Source organism: Acomys minous (assembly GCF_964271855.1).
Source record: "Acomys minous genome assembly, chromosome: 6".
Classification (NCBI taxonomy): Eukaryota; Metazoa; Chordata; class Mammalia; order Rodentia; family Muridae; genus Acomys; species Acomys minous.
In genome coordinates, this window is record NC_140487.1 from 127,863,521 (window position 1) to 127,876,836 (window position 13,316).

The 13,316-nt window shown below is 54.9% G+C and overlaps 1 protein-coding gene across 10 annotated transcripts in view; it reads right to left on the minus strand.

Moving 5' to 3' along the window:
* Window positions 1–866: 866 nt before the first annotated feature.
* Window positions 867–13,316, minus strand: part of PRDM16 (PR/SET domain 16) — a 327,469-nt gene continuing 315,019 nt past the window's right edge. For 9 of the 10 annotated variants that reach the window (XM_084784692.1, XM_084784691.1, XM_084784688.1 and 6 more), the window contains 4 exons: window positions 12,726–12,900; window positions 7,961–8,197; window positions 7,007–7,196; window positions 867–5,662 (listed from right to left, as the gene is read on the minus strand). In XM_084784692.1, coding sequence (XP_084640818.1) covers window positions 5,528–5,662; window positions 7,007–7,196; window positions 7,961–8,197; window positions 12,726–12,900 — 737 coding nt within the window. In that variant the 3' untranslated portion in view covers window positions 867–5,527. The remainder of the gene's footprint in view (window positions 5,663–7,006; window positions 7,197–7,960; window positions 8,198–12,725; window positions 12,901–13,316) is intronic. The other variant, XM_084784684.1, reaches the window with a different exon arrangement.

Here is a 13,316-nt window from a genome sequence, read left to right on the forward strand (position 1 = left end):
GAGCAGGCGTCAGGCATATCCAAGGTCAATTTCATTAGCTCAGGGCCACTCAAAACAGGATCTTTAAAATAAGCAACACGTGTGTGAGTATGTGCAGGTGATGCGTGTGTGTGGAGGTGAGAGGAAAACTTGAGGTAGTCAGGTCTCTCCTGCTACCTTGAGGGTCCTCAAGGAACCTCTGTGTCGAGCACCTTTATCTCTGAGCTCTCTCAACAGCCCCAAACAAGTGAGTTCTCTTCTGGAGTTATACCTGAGCCGGGCGTGGTGGCGCACGCCTTCAATCCCAGCACACGGGAGAGGCAAAGGCAGGAGGATCTCTGTGAGTTCGAGGCCAGCCTGGTCTACAGAGTGAGTCCAGGACAGCCAGGGCTACACAGAGAAACTCTCTCTTGAAAAACCAACAGAGGACAGGCAAGGCTGTTGTTCACTCAAGAACTGAGCTGGCCGCGGTTGTAGAGCGGTACGTGGGGACGGCTGGGCTTAGACAAGTGGCACCCATCTTTTCAGGCTTCTCTATCAGAGCAGAATAAAGTTGGGGTCGACACTAGAGTGTGTGTGTGTGTGGGGGGGCAACCCCGGGTCTCCATAGAAGAGCCCCTGAGGGGGTGAAGCTGAGTCTGCTCCCCAGTAGCCCTAGGGTCTTTTTGCTCAACCCATTCATCTATGGGGTCCGCTCCAGGCCCAGCTGGGTGCAATGCAAAATAAGTGGGCACACTGCCTGGTGTCTGCCCCAGCATGGGGGGGGGGGGGATGGCTTCGCCTAGCACCCTGGAGTGACTCAGTCTTGGCTTGGGGAGGCCACGCCCCTCCTGTCCCACTCCAGGAGGCCAGGGCTTCCCTTAAATGAAGCGTGCAGGTACCGAGACTTAGAAAAACACACAGATTTATTGCATATCAATCTCATGTATAAACTCATTGTAGCATTGGAAAGATTACATTTGGTATCCAGTCAGGTCCTATTCTACAGCATTGACCTCAAAGCCAGCCTCTCCTGGCTTCTTGCCTTACAGAAATCTCTACACAAGTACATTTGTCTCTGCCACAAGCCTCGGTACGAGAGCTGCAAAAGTCACCTCTGACAATCCTCTACGTCTCGTCTTCTTAACTCATGACTCCCACAGCGATTTCCATAGTCATCAGGAACGGAGCTTCGTTCTCGTGGGCGTTTGCAGGACTCCTGGCCTTGACTTAGACCCTAACCGCATACTCAATAAGTGCATCTACGGGATTTTCCTCGTAATAAAAGTTCCACAAACAGACACAATAATGACCATTAAACACGAGCCATGCACAGCTTATCAACACAACAGCAATTTACAAGGAAGGGGGGGGCTAGGACAAACACCAGCCTCCTCCTCAATGGTTTTTAATTTTATTTCTTAACGTTATATGAAAACCAGACATCATTTACATTTGATTTCTTTCTCAACACTATATAGTTCTAAAAGGAAAACAAAAACAAAAACAAAAACACACACAAAAAAAAAAACCCAGAAAACAAAAACAAAACAAAACCAGAAACAGAAACAAATTGAATCGGATCTGAATGTAACAATGGCAACACTCGTACAGGTTGGGGAAATCTCGCAGGTGTCAGGGATATATATATATATTTATTTATATTTATATTTATATATTTATATACTATTGGTTCAAAGTACACGCACACACGACACACATGCACACACCACTTGCACGCACACGTTCGCGCACACGCACCCGAGCACACACAGGCTTTAAGTTATGTACTCTGACACCAGGACCCACTTCCCTGTGCTGACGCCGTGCTGCAGGAGGCACTGATGAAGACCCCAGCCTCCTCCTACTGCGAGGGAAATCACAATATCTAGAAATTCAAGCTGCCTTCCTGGACTCAGCCCTTTCCCCTCCCAGAAGTGGTGACGTGAATCCGTGACAGAAAGGAATTAAGCAAACAAACAAACGATTGGAATGGTGGGAGAAAGAAACTTGTCTGGGAAAACAAAAATGCAAGAATGTCTTGTCACAGTATCGCTCAAGGCTACAGAGACCGTTTTCATGGCTTTTGATACCCGGCTGATCTCCATGGAGAGGAGTGTCCCAGTATCCACTGGCAGGAAGGAGCGCTGTCTAGCCCAGGCCTCCCCGCCCTCCTGGCCCAGCAGCAGCGCAGGGTGCCTCCTCTTCCCTACCTGGGACAGCACATGAACAGCTCAGTAGGTTTCAGTCACTTGGGCAGGGGGGCAGGGGACAGGATAGGGACCGTGATCCAGTGCTTTGAGCTCCGCGTCTAAAACACGTGATATGTATGTAAGCGAGTGCTTCCCAAACACTTACTGGGGAAGCAGTTGGGGCAGGGGAAGCCGAGGGCTCCAAGTCTGGACTCTGGGAGGCAGAGAGTGAGGTCAGACAGGGTCTGGGTAGCTGTCTACCCAACCCCCTCCCTCCCCCACCCTCCACGTTCTTCTGGCCTTGGAGAGTAGGTCTCGCAGGCAGGGCACAGTCGGTCATGCTGCGCTCACCTGTTACTGATACATACACCCTGGGTTAGCACAAGGATATTCTGGGTCTTGCGATGCGGAATCCACCTTACCTGCAGGATGGTGAGGCCCTACGGCTCCTACCTGATCACCCTAGGAATGGCAACAGAACCGTGGCTTCGCGTGCCCGGGGCGGAGGGAATGCAGAAGAGGGGGCCTCCTTGTGAATTTCGATTTGGGGAGGCGAGTACAAACAATCTAAAGTGTATCACCTGGGAAACAGTCCTGCTGGACACCTGGCCTGCCTTTCTCTGCTGTGTACGGCTGAGATCTTTGAACTTGTACCTGGTGCAACTCCCTGACCCTGAGAGAATCTCCTGCTCTTGAGTCTTGCTTGAGCCAGCTGGGCACATCAAGAGTACAGCGATGCCAGGTGGGCAGCATTCACCGCTCAAGGGGCAGCGCAGTGTGGGGGGCAGCATGCTTGGGGTGCACTGCGGAAAATCAAGTGCTGCTGTGTGTGTGGGGGGGGGAGGGAGGCGGGGTGAGGTGGGAGCCCTTCAGATTCCAAGTGCTGGCCCCAAGGGGATGGCCACTGTCCAGCAGAACCCAGGCTTGCTCGCATCACTTTGTGTGTGTGGGGGCGGGGCAAAGCATACGACTTAGCACAGCTGGGACTCTTGCGAAGGGGGCGATAATGGTTTAAGAGAAGGAGATCAGGGGTTTAGTGCCAGAGAGGACAAGAAAAGCACGTGCCCTGCTGCTGTCAAAAAGGTGCACAGGGTGGGGTGGGTCTCCATCCGCACAGACTCCCCACGTTGGAGAGAGAAAGTCACATCGCGGAAAAGAAAGCACACACCTTACTCTTTCTCAGAAGAAAGCGTGTAATTTGTGGTTTACAAAAGTGGGACTGAGGGCTGAACTTACACACAGATCCCACCTAGAGGAACCTAAACCGAGGCCCATCCCTGAGGGGATGTCACGAGCCCGTGAGAGGACTACACATCCTTACCACGCGACCGTGGCAAGTTCCTCTGCAGAGCGTCCTCGCTGCCCCGCTTTGTCCGTTCTGCACATATGAATGTGCTTCTGAGGACAACCCGGGGCTATTCTGTGTTATGGCCCCGGGATTCTCTGGAACCTGCAGGCTAGTAGTGTCTTCAGGGGTACCCAGCATAGCCTGGACCACTCAGCATCAACAGAGGTGATTGTCTCAGCCCCACGACAGCATGTACAAGACAGACCCACTTGGATGTTTAAGTTGCTCCCAGAGAGCATCGCTGACATGCCTGCAGTGTGATGTACCTGCAACATGGCTGTTTACACCGACACACACTCTCTCTCTCTATCTCTCACTTTTTTAAAAGGGCAATCCAGGTAGGTTTCCCCCTCTTTTCTTGTTGGGATAATCATTTTCTCCCCCCTTCCAAACAATAAAATAAATAGAACACTTGTCTTAAAATGTAACTGAAACTCAAATTTAACAAAAAATCATATGATTGTCTGGTAGATGGGCAGTGGTGACCACAGGGCTCCTCGAGAGAGGGACGCAGGGGTATTTGGCACATTAGCAACCGCCCCACTCCCTGGTTACCGACCACACAGCACACAACCTTGTCACGCGGTTTTGGTCCTTCACTATGTACTTATATTAACATCATTTCTTCAGAATAAGTTGTCCAATGCCAAAAAAAAAAAAAATACTGTTAAGGAAGAAATAAAATAAGGAAAGAAATGAATTAGAAAAAAATTACAAGTTATATACAGATTAAGGTAAATTCCATCAGGGGAAGAAATCATGGGATAATTTAAAGCCCATCCAAGCAGGGAAGTAGACATGTCCCGGCCATTCCAGGGGAGTGAGGCATCCGGTCCCGGGGGGAGGGGGGGCTTTGCCGTGGCAGGTCCCCCGGGTCCTCCTTCTGTTCCTGTCCCGCCAGGAACCCACACAGAGACTGGAAGTGGTGGCTACGTGGTTGATCCGGAGTCTCAGGCACAGGCAGTGCTTGGTGTCCTGGAGTGGTGGAGCAGGTGGGTGGACGCCCCCACACTCGGTGGCCATGGGGAGGACATCACACTGCCAGGGTTGGGGAGGGTGGAAGGCTGGCTGCCTAGATGCGGGCCCAGGGCCCTGCCCTCAGGAGAGCAGCAGTCGAGGCCAGCACTGGGGGGCTGCTGAGGGGAGGAAGACCATCAGCTGTCCAACATGGAAGACCTGAGCCACCGGCTCCCGACTTCCCCATACAATTGGGGCATCTTGGGTTGGGGACCCGCGGATTCCTCGGCAGGCCGCACGGGGCAAGGCAACCTCCCTGTCCTGGCCTCCACAGACCTGCAGCCAGGCACCGTGTCCAAGAACCCTGTGTGGTCAGCATCCTACTTAGGTGAGTGGCTCTATGCACCTCGTCCCATGTTGGGCACACACAGAATCACCTTGGCTTGTACAAACAGGGTCAGAGATAGAAAATTCTCCATTATTTACATTATAAAGGGCACACACCTGAGCAGCGGCGCTCGATGTCCTGGCAGGTGTGGGTTTTGCCAATAAGCTGAAATTTCAAAGCAATGCAAAATCACTTTTAAAAAACATTTTGCAAGTTATTCTTGATTTTTTTTTTAAAAAATACTGTCTATTTTTAAAACCCACATGCTTAAATAGACTCTCTAGTCAATAAGATTACCAAAAGGGTTTCTCATGTAATTCTCATTATAAAAATCGTTTGTGAGGTCTCTCTCCACAGCAGGTGCCTGCTTGTTTCCCCTCCTCTATACCATGCAGTTGCCTGCTAGTCATCTGATGGACAGCTCTGTGAGCCGCCCCCGGTGGCCACGCACTGCACCACTGCAGACCACGTCCTTGAGGCCAGTTCTGAGAGGCGGGTAAAGGTCAGCAGCTCCTGGAGGGACCTTCAGGTTCGGAATTTCACTGGAGACGCTGGATCTGAGCCACGCACGGCGGGTGGGGTTGGAAGTGGAGGCGTCAGGAGCTGCTTCTCCCTGGCTCCCTTTCTCCATCTCCTGCAGCTGGTACCCTGGCTTTGGACTCTGGCCCTGGGGCCTCCAGGACCTCAGAGGTGGTTGATGGGGTTAAAGGCTCCAGGCTCTGATGAGGCTCCGGTGATGTTTAACCAAGCATCCAGTGAGCTCTGGGAGGGGCCGTGGAGAGGAGTGTCTTCAGAGAGGGAAAGCATCATTGCGTATGCCTGGATGAGGGAAGCAGAAGCCGCACGGGACAGGTGAGGGGCATCCCAGATGGCTGAGCCTTGCCTCACCAGCTGTCCCCAGCCTCTCTATCTCCCCACCCCTGCCCAGTCTAGAGAGAGAAAAGGGAACAAAAGACACTGGAGAGGCCCAGACTCCGCTGGCTTGGGAGAGGGAGAAAGGAGTGTGTGGGGCAGGGGCCACCTCTCCTGCCCAGAGTGACACCAGGACACCGCAGCCCCTCTGGGAGCCTCTGTGCCCACTGGGACCCCTTGACCTCTTTGGGGCGCTCCCCTGTAATTGCGTTTCCCCCTCCCCCTCCCCTCAGTCTCTCCGCCTAGTGACTGGCCAAAACTAGTGATCAGCATCTGCTATGGGAGCATCCTGGGGATTGACAGGAGTAGTTTTGTTTGTTTGTTTTGTTTTGTTTTCTAATTCCATGATAGTGAGATTATCTTTGCTTAGTGGGCAGCAGGCCTGGGGGACTCTGAATGACCGTGGTGGGCCACTGGAGCAGAGTGAGGAATGTCTCTGAGATGCTGCAGTTGTAAGGTAATTTGCTGCGTTCTCTGGCCTCAATCACGGGGGGGGGGGGGGGGGGGCGGCCTTCTGCCTCGAGCTCAGGGCAAAGAGGTGACAGAGCTGCGGCCTGTGTGGAGCAGTCCGTGTGTTACAGGTGGGCACTAGGGAAGACCGACGTGGATCCCTCTGCCCTTGAGCAAACACTCGACAGAATTAGAGACAAAGACAGACACGCAGACGGATTGGGGTGGAAATCTTGGGGTGGTGCTGGGCAGGCTGCCTAGGGTGAGATGCCCCAACAATGCGGTCCAGAGTCCTGTGGCCACTGTCCCTGTGATGTGAGCACAGAGGGTGCCCAGGACAAGCCTGGACCCTCAGGGATCCTGAGTTAGCTCCGGTTTAGAGGCAGCAACCCTGATGGAGGTTGCCCCCTAAAACGGCAGGATAGCCTCTCCTTTAGACCAGAGGTGGGGAGACCCAGCAAGAGACCCAGACCTGATCACAGATGCTCCCTCCCTGGGGATGGGATAGGGAACTGGGGAAAGTGGCCCTCGCTCACCACCCGAGAGCTAGCTCATGTTTATCTGTCTTCAGTCCCTCCGTCTGCTCTACACCAGGCTGCTGGGGGCGTACAGCTATTAGGCTGTTCCTTTAGACAATGCAGCGGGCATGGGAGGCGGTGTGTCTGGATGTCCTCCAGCCACGGGATAGCTAGAGCTAGCTGGAAGTGCTCGGGCATCCTGTGCTGAGGAGGCATGGCGGCTGCTTGCTGCCTAAGCCGAGTGGAAGTGGGATGGCGCCGAGGGGCTCTGCTGGGTACCTACCTGGTTCTTAGCCTGCCTGTACAGGGTTTGTTTTAAAACCTCAGAATCTAAGGTGGAATTAAGCACATCTTTAACTTCAAATGCTTCCTCAGCTGTTCTGCGGAGATCCAGCCCCTTCCCAAAGGTCGGCGTCGGCTCCAAAGCTAACAGACCGCCTCCTCCTCCTCCTCCTCCTCGCTCCTCAACACACCTGCACCAAGGACCAGGGAGAGGGGGGCCTGGGGTCAGCTCTTTGGCCACCAGCGGCATCTCTTTAGTGCGCTTCACGGCTGGTCCCCGTGCCTGCATGCATGCCACAGGTTTCCACGAGCCACATGCAGAAGGAGACAAGACACACTGACACACGGACACCCTACATGGGAAGCCACACGGACGTCGGAGTGAAGAGGCAGAGAGCAGGAAGGGTGAGTGCGTGCACACATCACAGGCAGCAGGCAAAGGGGTGAGAAGGAGGTTTGAATTTTCTGAGGCTCTGGGCAGCTTTGGCTGCCCTACCCACCCCAGGACCGAGGGTCTGGGGAAGAAATGCTGGCTCCAGGGGGCCGGTCCAGGGTATCTCAAATGCTGGCAAGTGTCACCCATTACCGGAAGTAACTGGTGAGCGGTTAGGGCATGCAGAGGTGGCTCTGGCCTGCCCAACCTCTAATATCGTGGGTGCTGGGCCCGGCTGCCCCAGGTGGATGTGAATAGCTGCACAGCACAGCCAAGGACTCTCGAGTCAGGGTCAGCACAGCATACCTTCCCTTCCTTAGCCCCACGCAAGCTTCTGGAAGCAGACCCAGGGCCCTGGACTCTGGCTAGCGTCACCCTAGCCCTAGCTCTGAATCCTTGAGGTATAGCAGCACTTGCTGGGCAGAGGTGAGGCCAGGTTGGAGGAGACGGCTCCGGAAATGTCACCTCGTATATTCAGGTCCCCGCCACCCAGCCCGTGCCCCGGCACTTGGCCACCCCCACCTTCGTGTATGGTCAAAGCCCATGGTCATGGAGTTGGGTGGTTCCTCATCCTCTTCATCGTCATAGACTCCTTGGGGCTCAGGTGCAGGGGACACTGGGTCCTCCTGTGACTTCCCAGCTAAGCTGTCATCGTCCTCTTCTTCCAGCTCCTCCTCTTCCTCCTCCTCTACATCCTCTGGCTTTGCACTGGCCGAGCCTGGACACGGTGGGTTGCTGTCCAGGTCTTGGATCTCAGGCCTGAAATGACAGGTGAGGACACTGGCTGTGTTCAGGTGGCCTTTCTTCTTACTGCAGTAAGATCTCTAAAGGTAGCTGTCCCCCTTTGCCACGCACCCACCCCTGCCACCTCAGCCCTTCAAAAAGAGCCGGCACCTAGCTGGGCGGTGGTGGTGCACACCTTTAATCCCAGCACTCGGGAGGCAGAGGCAGGTGGATCGCTGTGAGTTCGAGGCCAGCCTGGTCTACAAAGCGAGTCCAGGACAGCCAGGGCTACACAGAGAAACCCTGTCTCAAAAAACAAAACAAAACAAACAAACAAACAAACAAAAAGAGCCAGCACCTGTGGCCACTAAAAGAGGGAGTTACAGAGCCACTTCCTTAGTCCCCGAGGAGTGAGAGTGATGGAGAGAGTAGGACACCCCAGGAGAGATGGAAATACCATGAGGGAGAGGTGGGGTTCAGAGGAGGGCCCCTGAGGAGCAGATGCCAGGCCACTGGGAAACGTGGGTACCAGCACTAGGCAAGAAGCTGCGACCAGGCCTGACGCTGGGGTGGGAGGCGCCCTTGGGACACTGGCGTGGAGAAGTGTTCAGGTCCCGTCCTGCCCAGGACTCTGTGATATCCATCTGTGCACACACCTCCCAGGCAGCCGTGAGAATCTACGGTTGCAAAACCTGAGGAGTGAGGGCTGGGCTCAGGCAGTTGCTGCCAGCAAGACACACTCGCCAGGATGGGCTGGCACCAGGGATGTCGGTCCCGGCTTGCAGCGCAGGCTCTAACTCACAGCTCCTAGGGTCTCTGCGGCCAAGCAGATCTCAGACACTCGTTTGGTCTCTCTTAGTCCGCTGTCCTCTCCATCTGTCTGTCTGTCTGTCTGTCTGTCTCTCACACACATACACATGCGATCATGTATACATAGAGGCCAAAGTTCAACCACCCCGTGCCCTTTTCAGTCACTATTCACTATGAGGGTCTCCCACTGGCCTGGGCTCACCTATTTAGCTAGATTGAGTGGCTAGAAAGCCCAAAGGGTATCTGACCCTGCATCGCCAGCTGGGAATATGGGGTGTTTGTTATACCATGTCCACTCTTTAAAAAAAAAAAAAAAGATTTATTTATTTAATGTATACAGTATTCTGCCTGCATGTACACCTGTAGGCCAGAAGAGGGCATCAGATCACATTACAGATGGCTGTGAGCCACCATGTGGTTGCTGGGAATTGAACTCAGGACCTTTGGAAGAACAGTCAGTGCCCTTGACCTCTGAGCCATCTCTCCAGCCCGCCCACTCTTTTTCTTATTTATTTATTTTTTATTTTACTTTTGGTTTTTTTGAGACAGGGTTTCTCTGTGCAGCCTGGGCTGTCCTGGCCTCACTTTGTAGACCTGGCTGGCCTCGAACTCACAGTGATCCGCCTGCCTCCGCCTCCCGAGTGCTGGGATTAAAGGCACGCGCCACCACCACCCGGCTCTTTTTCTTATTTTTAAAACATGGATTTTGAAGCTTGAACTTGGACCCACATGCTGGGACAGCAAATGCTCTACCGGCTGAGCCATGTCCTCAAATCCTCTGCGCAAGACTTTTAAAACAAAATATCGTTTTGTATGTTTGTGTGTGCATGTGTATACATGCGTGTGCCCAAGGGTACCAAAAGAGGGCACTGGGTCCCCTGGGGCTGGAGTTGCAGGTGATGGCGAGCTGCCTGGTGTGGGTTTGGGGAAGCAAACGCCAGTCTTCTGCAAGATCAGCAAGACCGGGTTAGGGCAGGGGTCCTAACCCGAGGGCTCCATCCAGGCCCAGGGCAAGACGTTTGTGCTCTGCTTCCTCACTAACGAGGGTGAACCAGCCGGATCTATTTCCTTCGAAGACCGCCACCTGTTTGGTAGGGGTTCAAGTCAACGGGCACAGTCTTGAGCTAGCCCTGTTCTTCATACGTATTCAGCTCTCCGGGTCTGACTGGGTGGGGCCCGTGGCCTTGTGGGAGAGGGGCATTAGGCCTCTCTCACTGAAGACAGCATCTGAGTGGGACGGACTTGCAATGTGGTGCCAAGGCTGCAGTTGTATGGGCGGGGCCGAGCCGGGGAGATTCTACTGCAGTGCCGTGTAGTCGTCACCCGTGTGGCATTGCCTCCCGACATGCCCTCCAGGACAGGCAGAATTCTGACAGGCTCTGAGAGAGCTCCCTAAGTCCCTGGCTTCTAAGTCACCTGTGTTGGGGGCCAGCCAAGAATACGTCAAGCTCATCTCCTGAAGGCTCTAGGCCAGGCAGGGTCTGGCTCCTGTCACCTTGCAGTTACAGTGTGAGAGAATCCAGCTCTCACAGTTCTAAGGACAGGAGGAGAAGGTGTGAGCGGACAGCCAGCCTAGCCCCGGGACACATTCACCAGGTAGCTGTGTGGGTAAGCTACGCCTGCTGGCTGGTCTCAGGCCTGGTGAGAGGAGCCCTGCTGGTTGGGAGCAGAGACCATGGTCTCTCTTCTTGCATGCCCAACCTCTAGTAAGTGTGGCCCAGCAGGGACAGCAGGGGCCCTGGCAGGCTGGTGTCAGCTTCAGGTGGTGGTGTCAGCTGATGGCTACATCAGCTGGGCTAGCGTCCTGACTGACATGGCTCAGAGCAGCAGGAACGGACAGTCCAAAAGGCCGAGATCAAGGCGCAGCACAGCTGGTCCCTGGGAGAACCTGAGGAAGAATCTAGTGTCTCCCACATTCCTTGGTCAACAAGTGGCCTCCACCTTTGTCTTCTTCTGCTGTGTGTGGTGTGTGTGCCTGCGCGTCCTTTTGTGGAAGTGTCCTTGCCACACAGTAGGACTTTGCTGTAACCCTGCCTCCTTCAGAGAGACCCTGTCCCTAGTTGCCATCCGAGACATGGGGTTAGGATTGCTTAGGTGTCCTCTGGGGACACAGTTCAGCACGTGGGCATTCCTTTGGGTTGGCCTGGCAGGCACTAGGTTCTCACTGATCACTGAAGGAAGGCCTCAACAGTGAGAGACACCTGGATGATGTGGGTGCCAGCCCAGCTGTGTCTGCTACCCTCCCCACCAGACGGCCAAGTAACAGCACATCACATACGCAGTAGTGGTGACAAGGGGAGCCTTTTTTTTTTTCTGGCTCCAACAATGGGGTTGGGAGGTGGTTGGCCCTGTCAAGGCCCAGCTATGTTGCCAACAGTGTTGAACATGGGGGAGGAATTGCTGGGAGCTCTGTCAGACACCCATGGTGTGGTTAGGGTGGCGGGGATAGGGATGGGGGGGGCAGTTTCTCTTCCTTCCGCAAATGCCTCTTACTCTGCTGGGTCATTTGAGGGGCCCTCTGGCCTGACAATATGGCTCAGAGCATGGCACAGGGGGGTCTTGCAGTCTTAGGGGTGCCCAGGGCCTTGGCAGCCCAGCCATACCTGGTCCTGGTCCACCCCAGCAAGGATGGGTCTTTATTCTCTGGGTGGTTCTGCCTTGGGGCCAGAGGAAGCCATAGTTTGAGTCTGTTTTCAACAACAGGGATATGTTCTCTAGCTCTCTGTGGGGTTGGGGAAGACTTGCTGTGGAGGTCACACCCAGCTTCCTCTGAAGGAGGCATCAAGTAGCTGGACACATGGGTAGCTGTCAGACATGGCATCTGAAAGGGCCAGGATGGGTATGCCAGGGCACTTAGTGGGCTCTGATGCAGTCAGGGACCCGCAGCAAGATCCAAAGACTTTCGAGCAGAAACGGAGCTCAAGGCATCCTCACTGATGGTTTGGACTGGTCCAGACTTCGGTTTCCCCAAAGCACCGGAGACAAGGGAGATGCAGCCCCCTGCCTTGGAGGTGTCTCCCGGGAACCCTCCCTCACTTCCTAAAGTGGACGGGAGCAAGCTGAGCTCAGCTCATGCAACAAAAGCTGGTTCCTCGCTCTAGGTTCTGGGCCAGTTTTGGGCTACACCGAGGCCTCCCCCACTTCCTTGGGCGTCTGGTTCTCCTCTTCGAAACTGGAGAGCCTTACTGAAGGTTCATGGGGTTTACGGAACTTCTGTTTCTCAATGACTTCTCTTATCAGTTTGATTTCCTTGGATACAGACGTGTCCTTGCAGAAGGGAGGGTCCCCAAGGAAAGGACACCTGAAGCTTGGATGTGAGGTGTCCGAGGACACCCTGTAACCTGGCTGGATTCTGCGGTCTCCTCTCTGTCTCTCTCTCTCTCTCCCTCTCCCTCCCTCTCCCTCCCCCTCCCACTCCCTCCCTCTCCCTCTCCATATGTGTGTCCCCGAAGGGGCAACATTCTTGTCTGAAAACGGGTGTCTGGATTAAGCACACACGGGGTTGCCGCTTGGCCCTGCGCTGGCCTCTGAGTGTAAATTCCCATTATCTCACAGGGTGCTTGTGCTCAGCCTCTTAGTGGAAAAGCTGTGGCAGGTGTGCATGCGTGGAGTCTGGAGGAGAGAGGACTCTTCTTGTTCCTAGCAATAGAACCTGGGGGCGTCCTCCACGCGGGGCCAAGTGCCATCCAGGGGTGGGGAAGCGCGCACCTCAGGCAGCTGGGTCTGGACCAGCCCAGGCTGGCTTGCTTCTTACCGTTTGTCCATTTGAGTGGACGCCTGGTTCATCTCACTGTTGGCGATGAAGTTTCTGATCTCGGAGAAGTAGGAATCTTCCTTCTCATCTAAAAGTGCATGGTTGTCCGACTCGGAGGTGGGGGAGGAGGCACTGGTGCCCAGGTGGTTCGTGAGCACCCCGGCATGCTGGCTCACTGCGGATGGTCTGAGTGTCAGGGGCATTCTTGCGTGCATCTGGCCCTCGGTGCCCCAATGTGCACTTGGGGGTGGGCCTCGGGGGAACCATTTCTGAGAGGGCTATTTGAGGGTGCCTGGGACCCACCCACTCCTCTGCCCATCCTCTGCCACACCCCATCCCCTACCCTCACCCCACCATACCCACCTGGTGCCCCACCCAACCCCACCCAACCCAACCCACCTGGCACCCCACCCCACCCACTTGGCGCCCCACCCCCACCCACCCCACCCACCTGGTGCCCCACCCCCACTCCACCCCACCCCACCCACCTGGCACCCCACCCCACCCACCTGGTGCCCCACCCCTACCCCACCCCACCCACCTGGTGCCCCACCCAGACCCACCCCACCCACCTTGTGTCCCACCCCCACT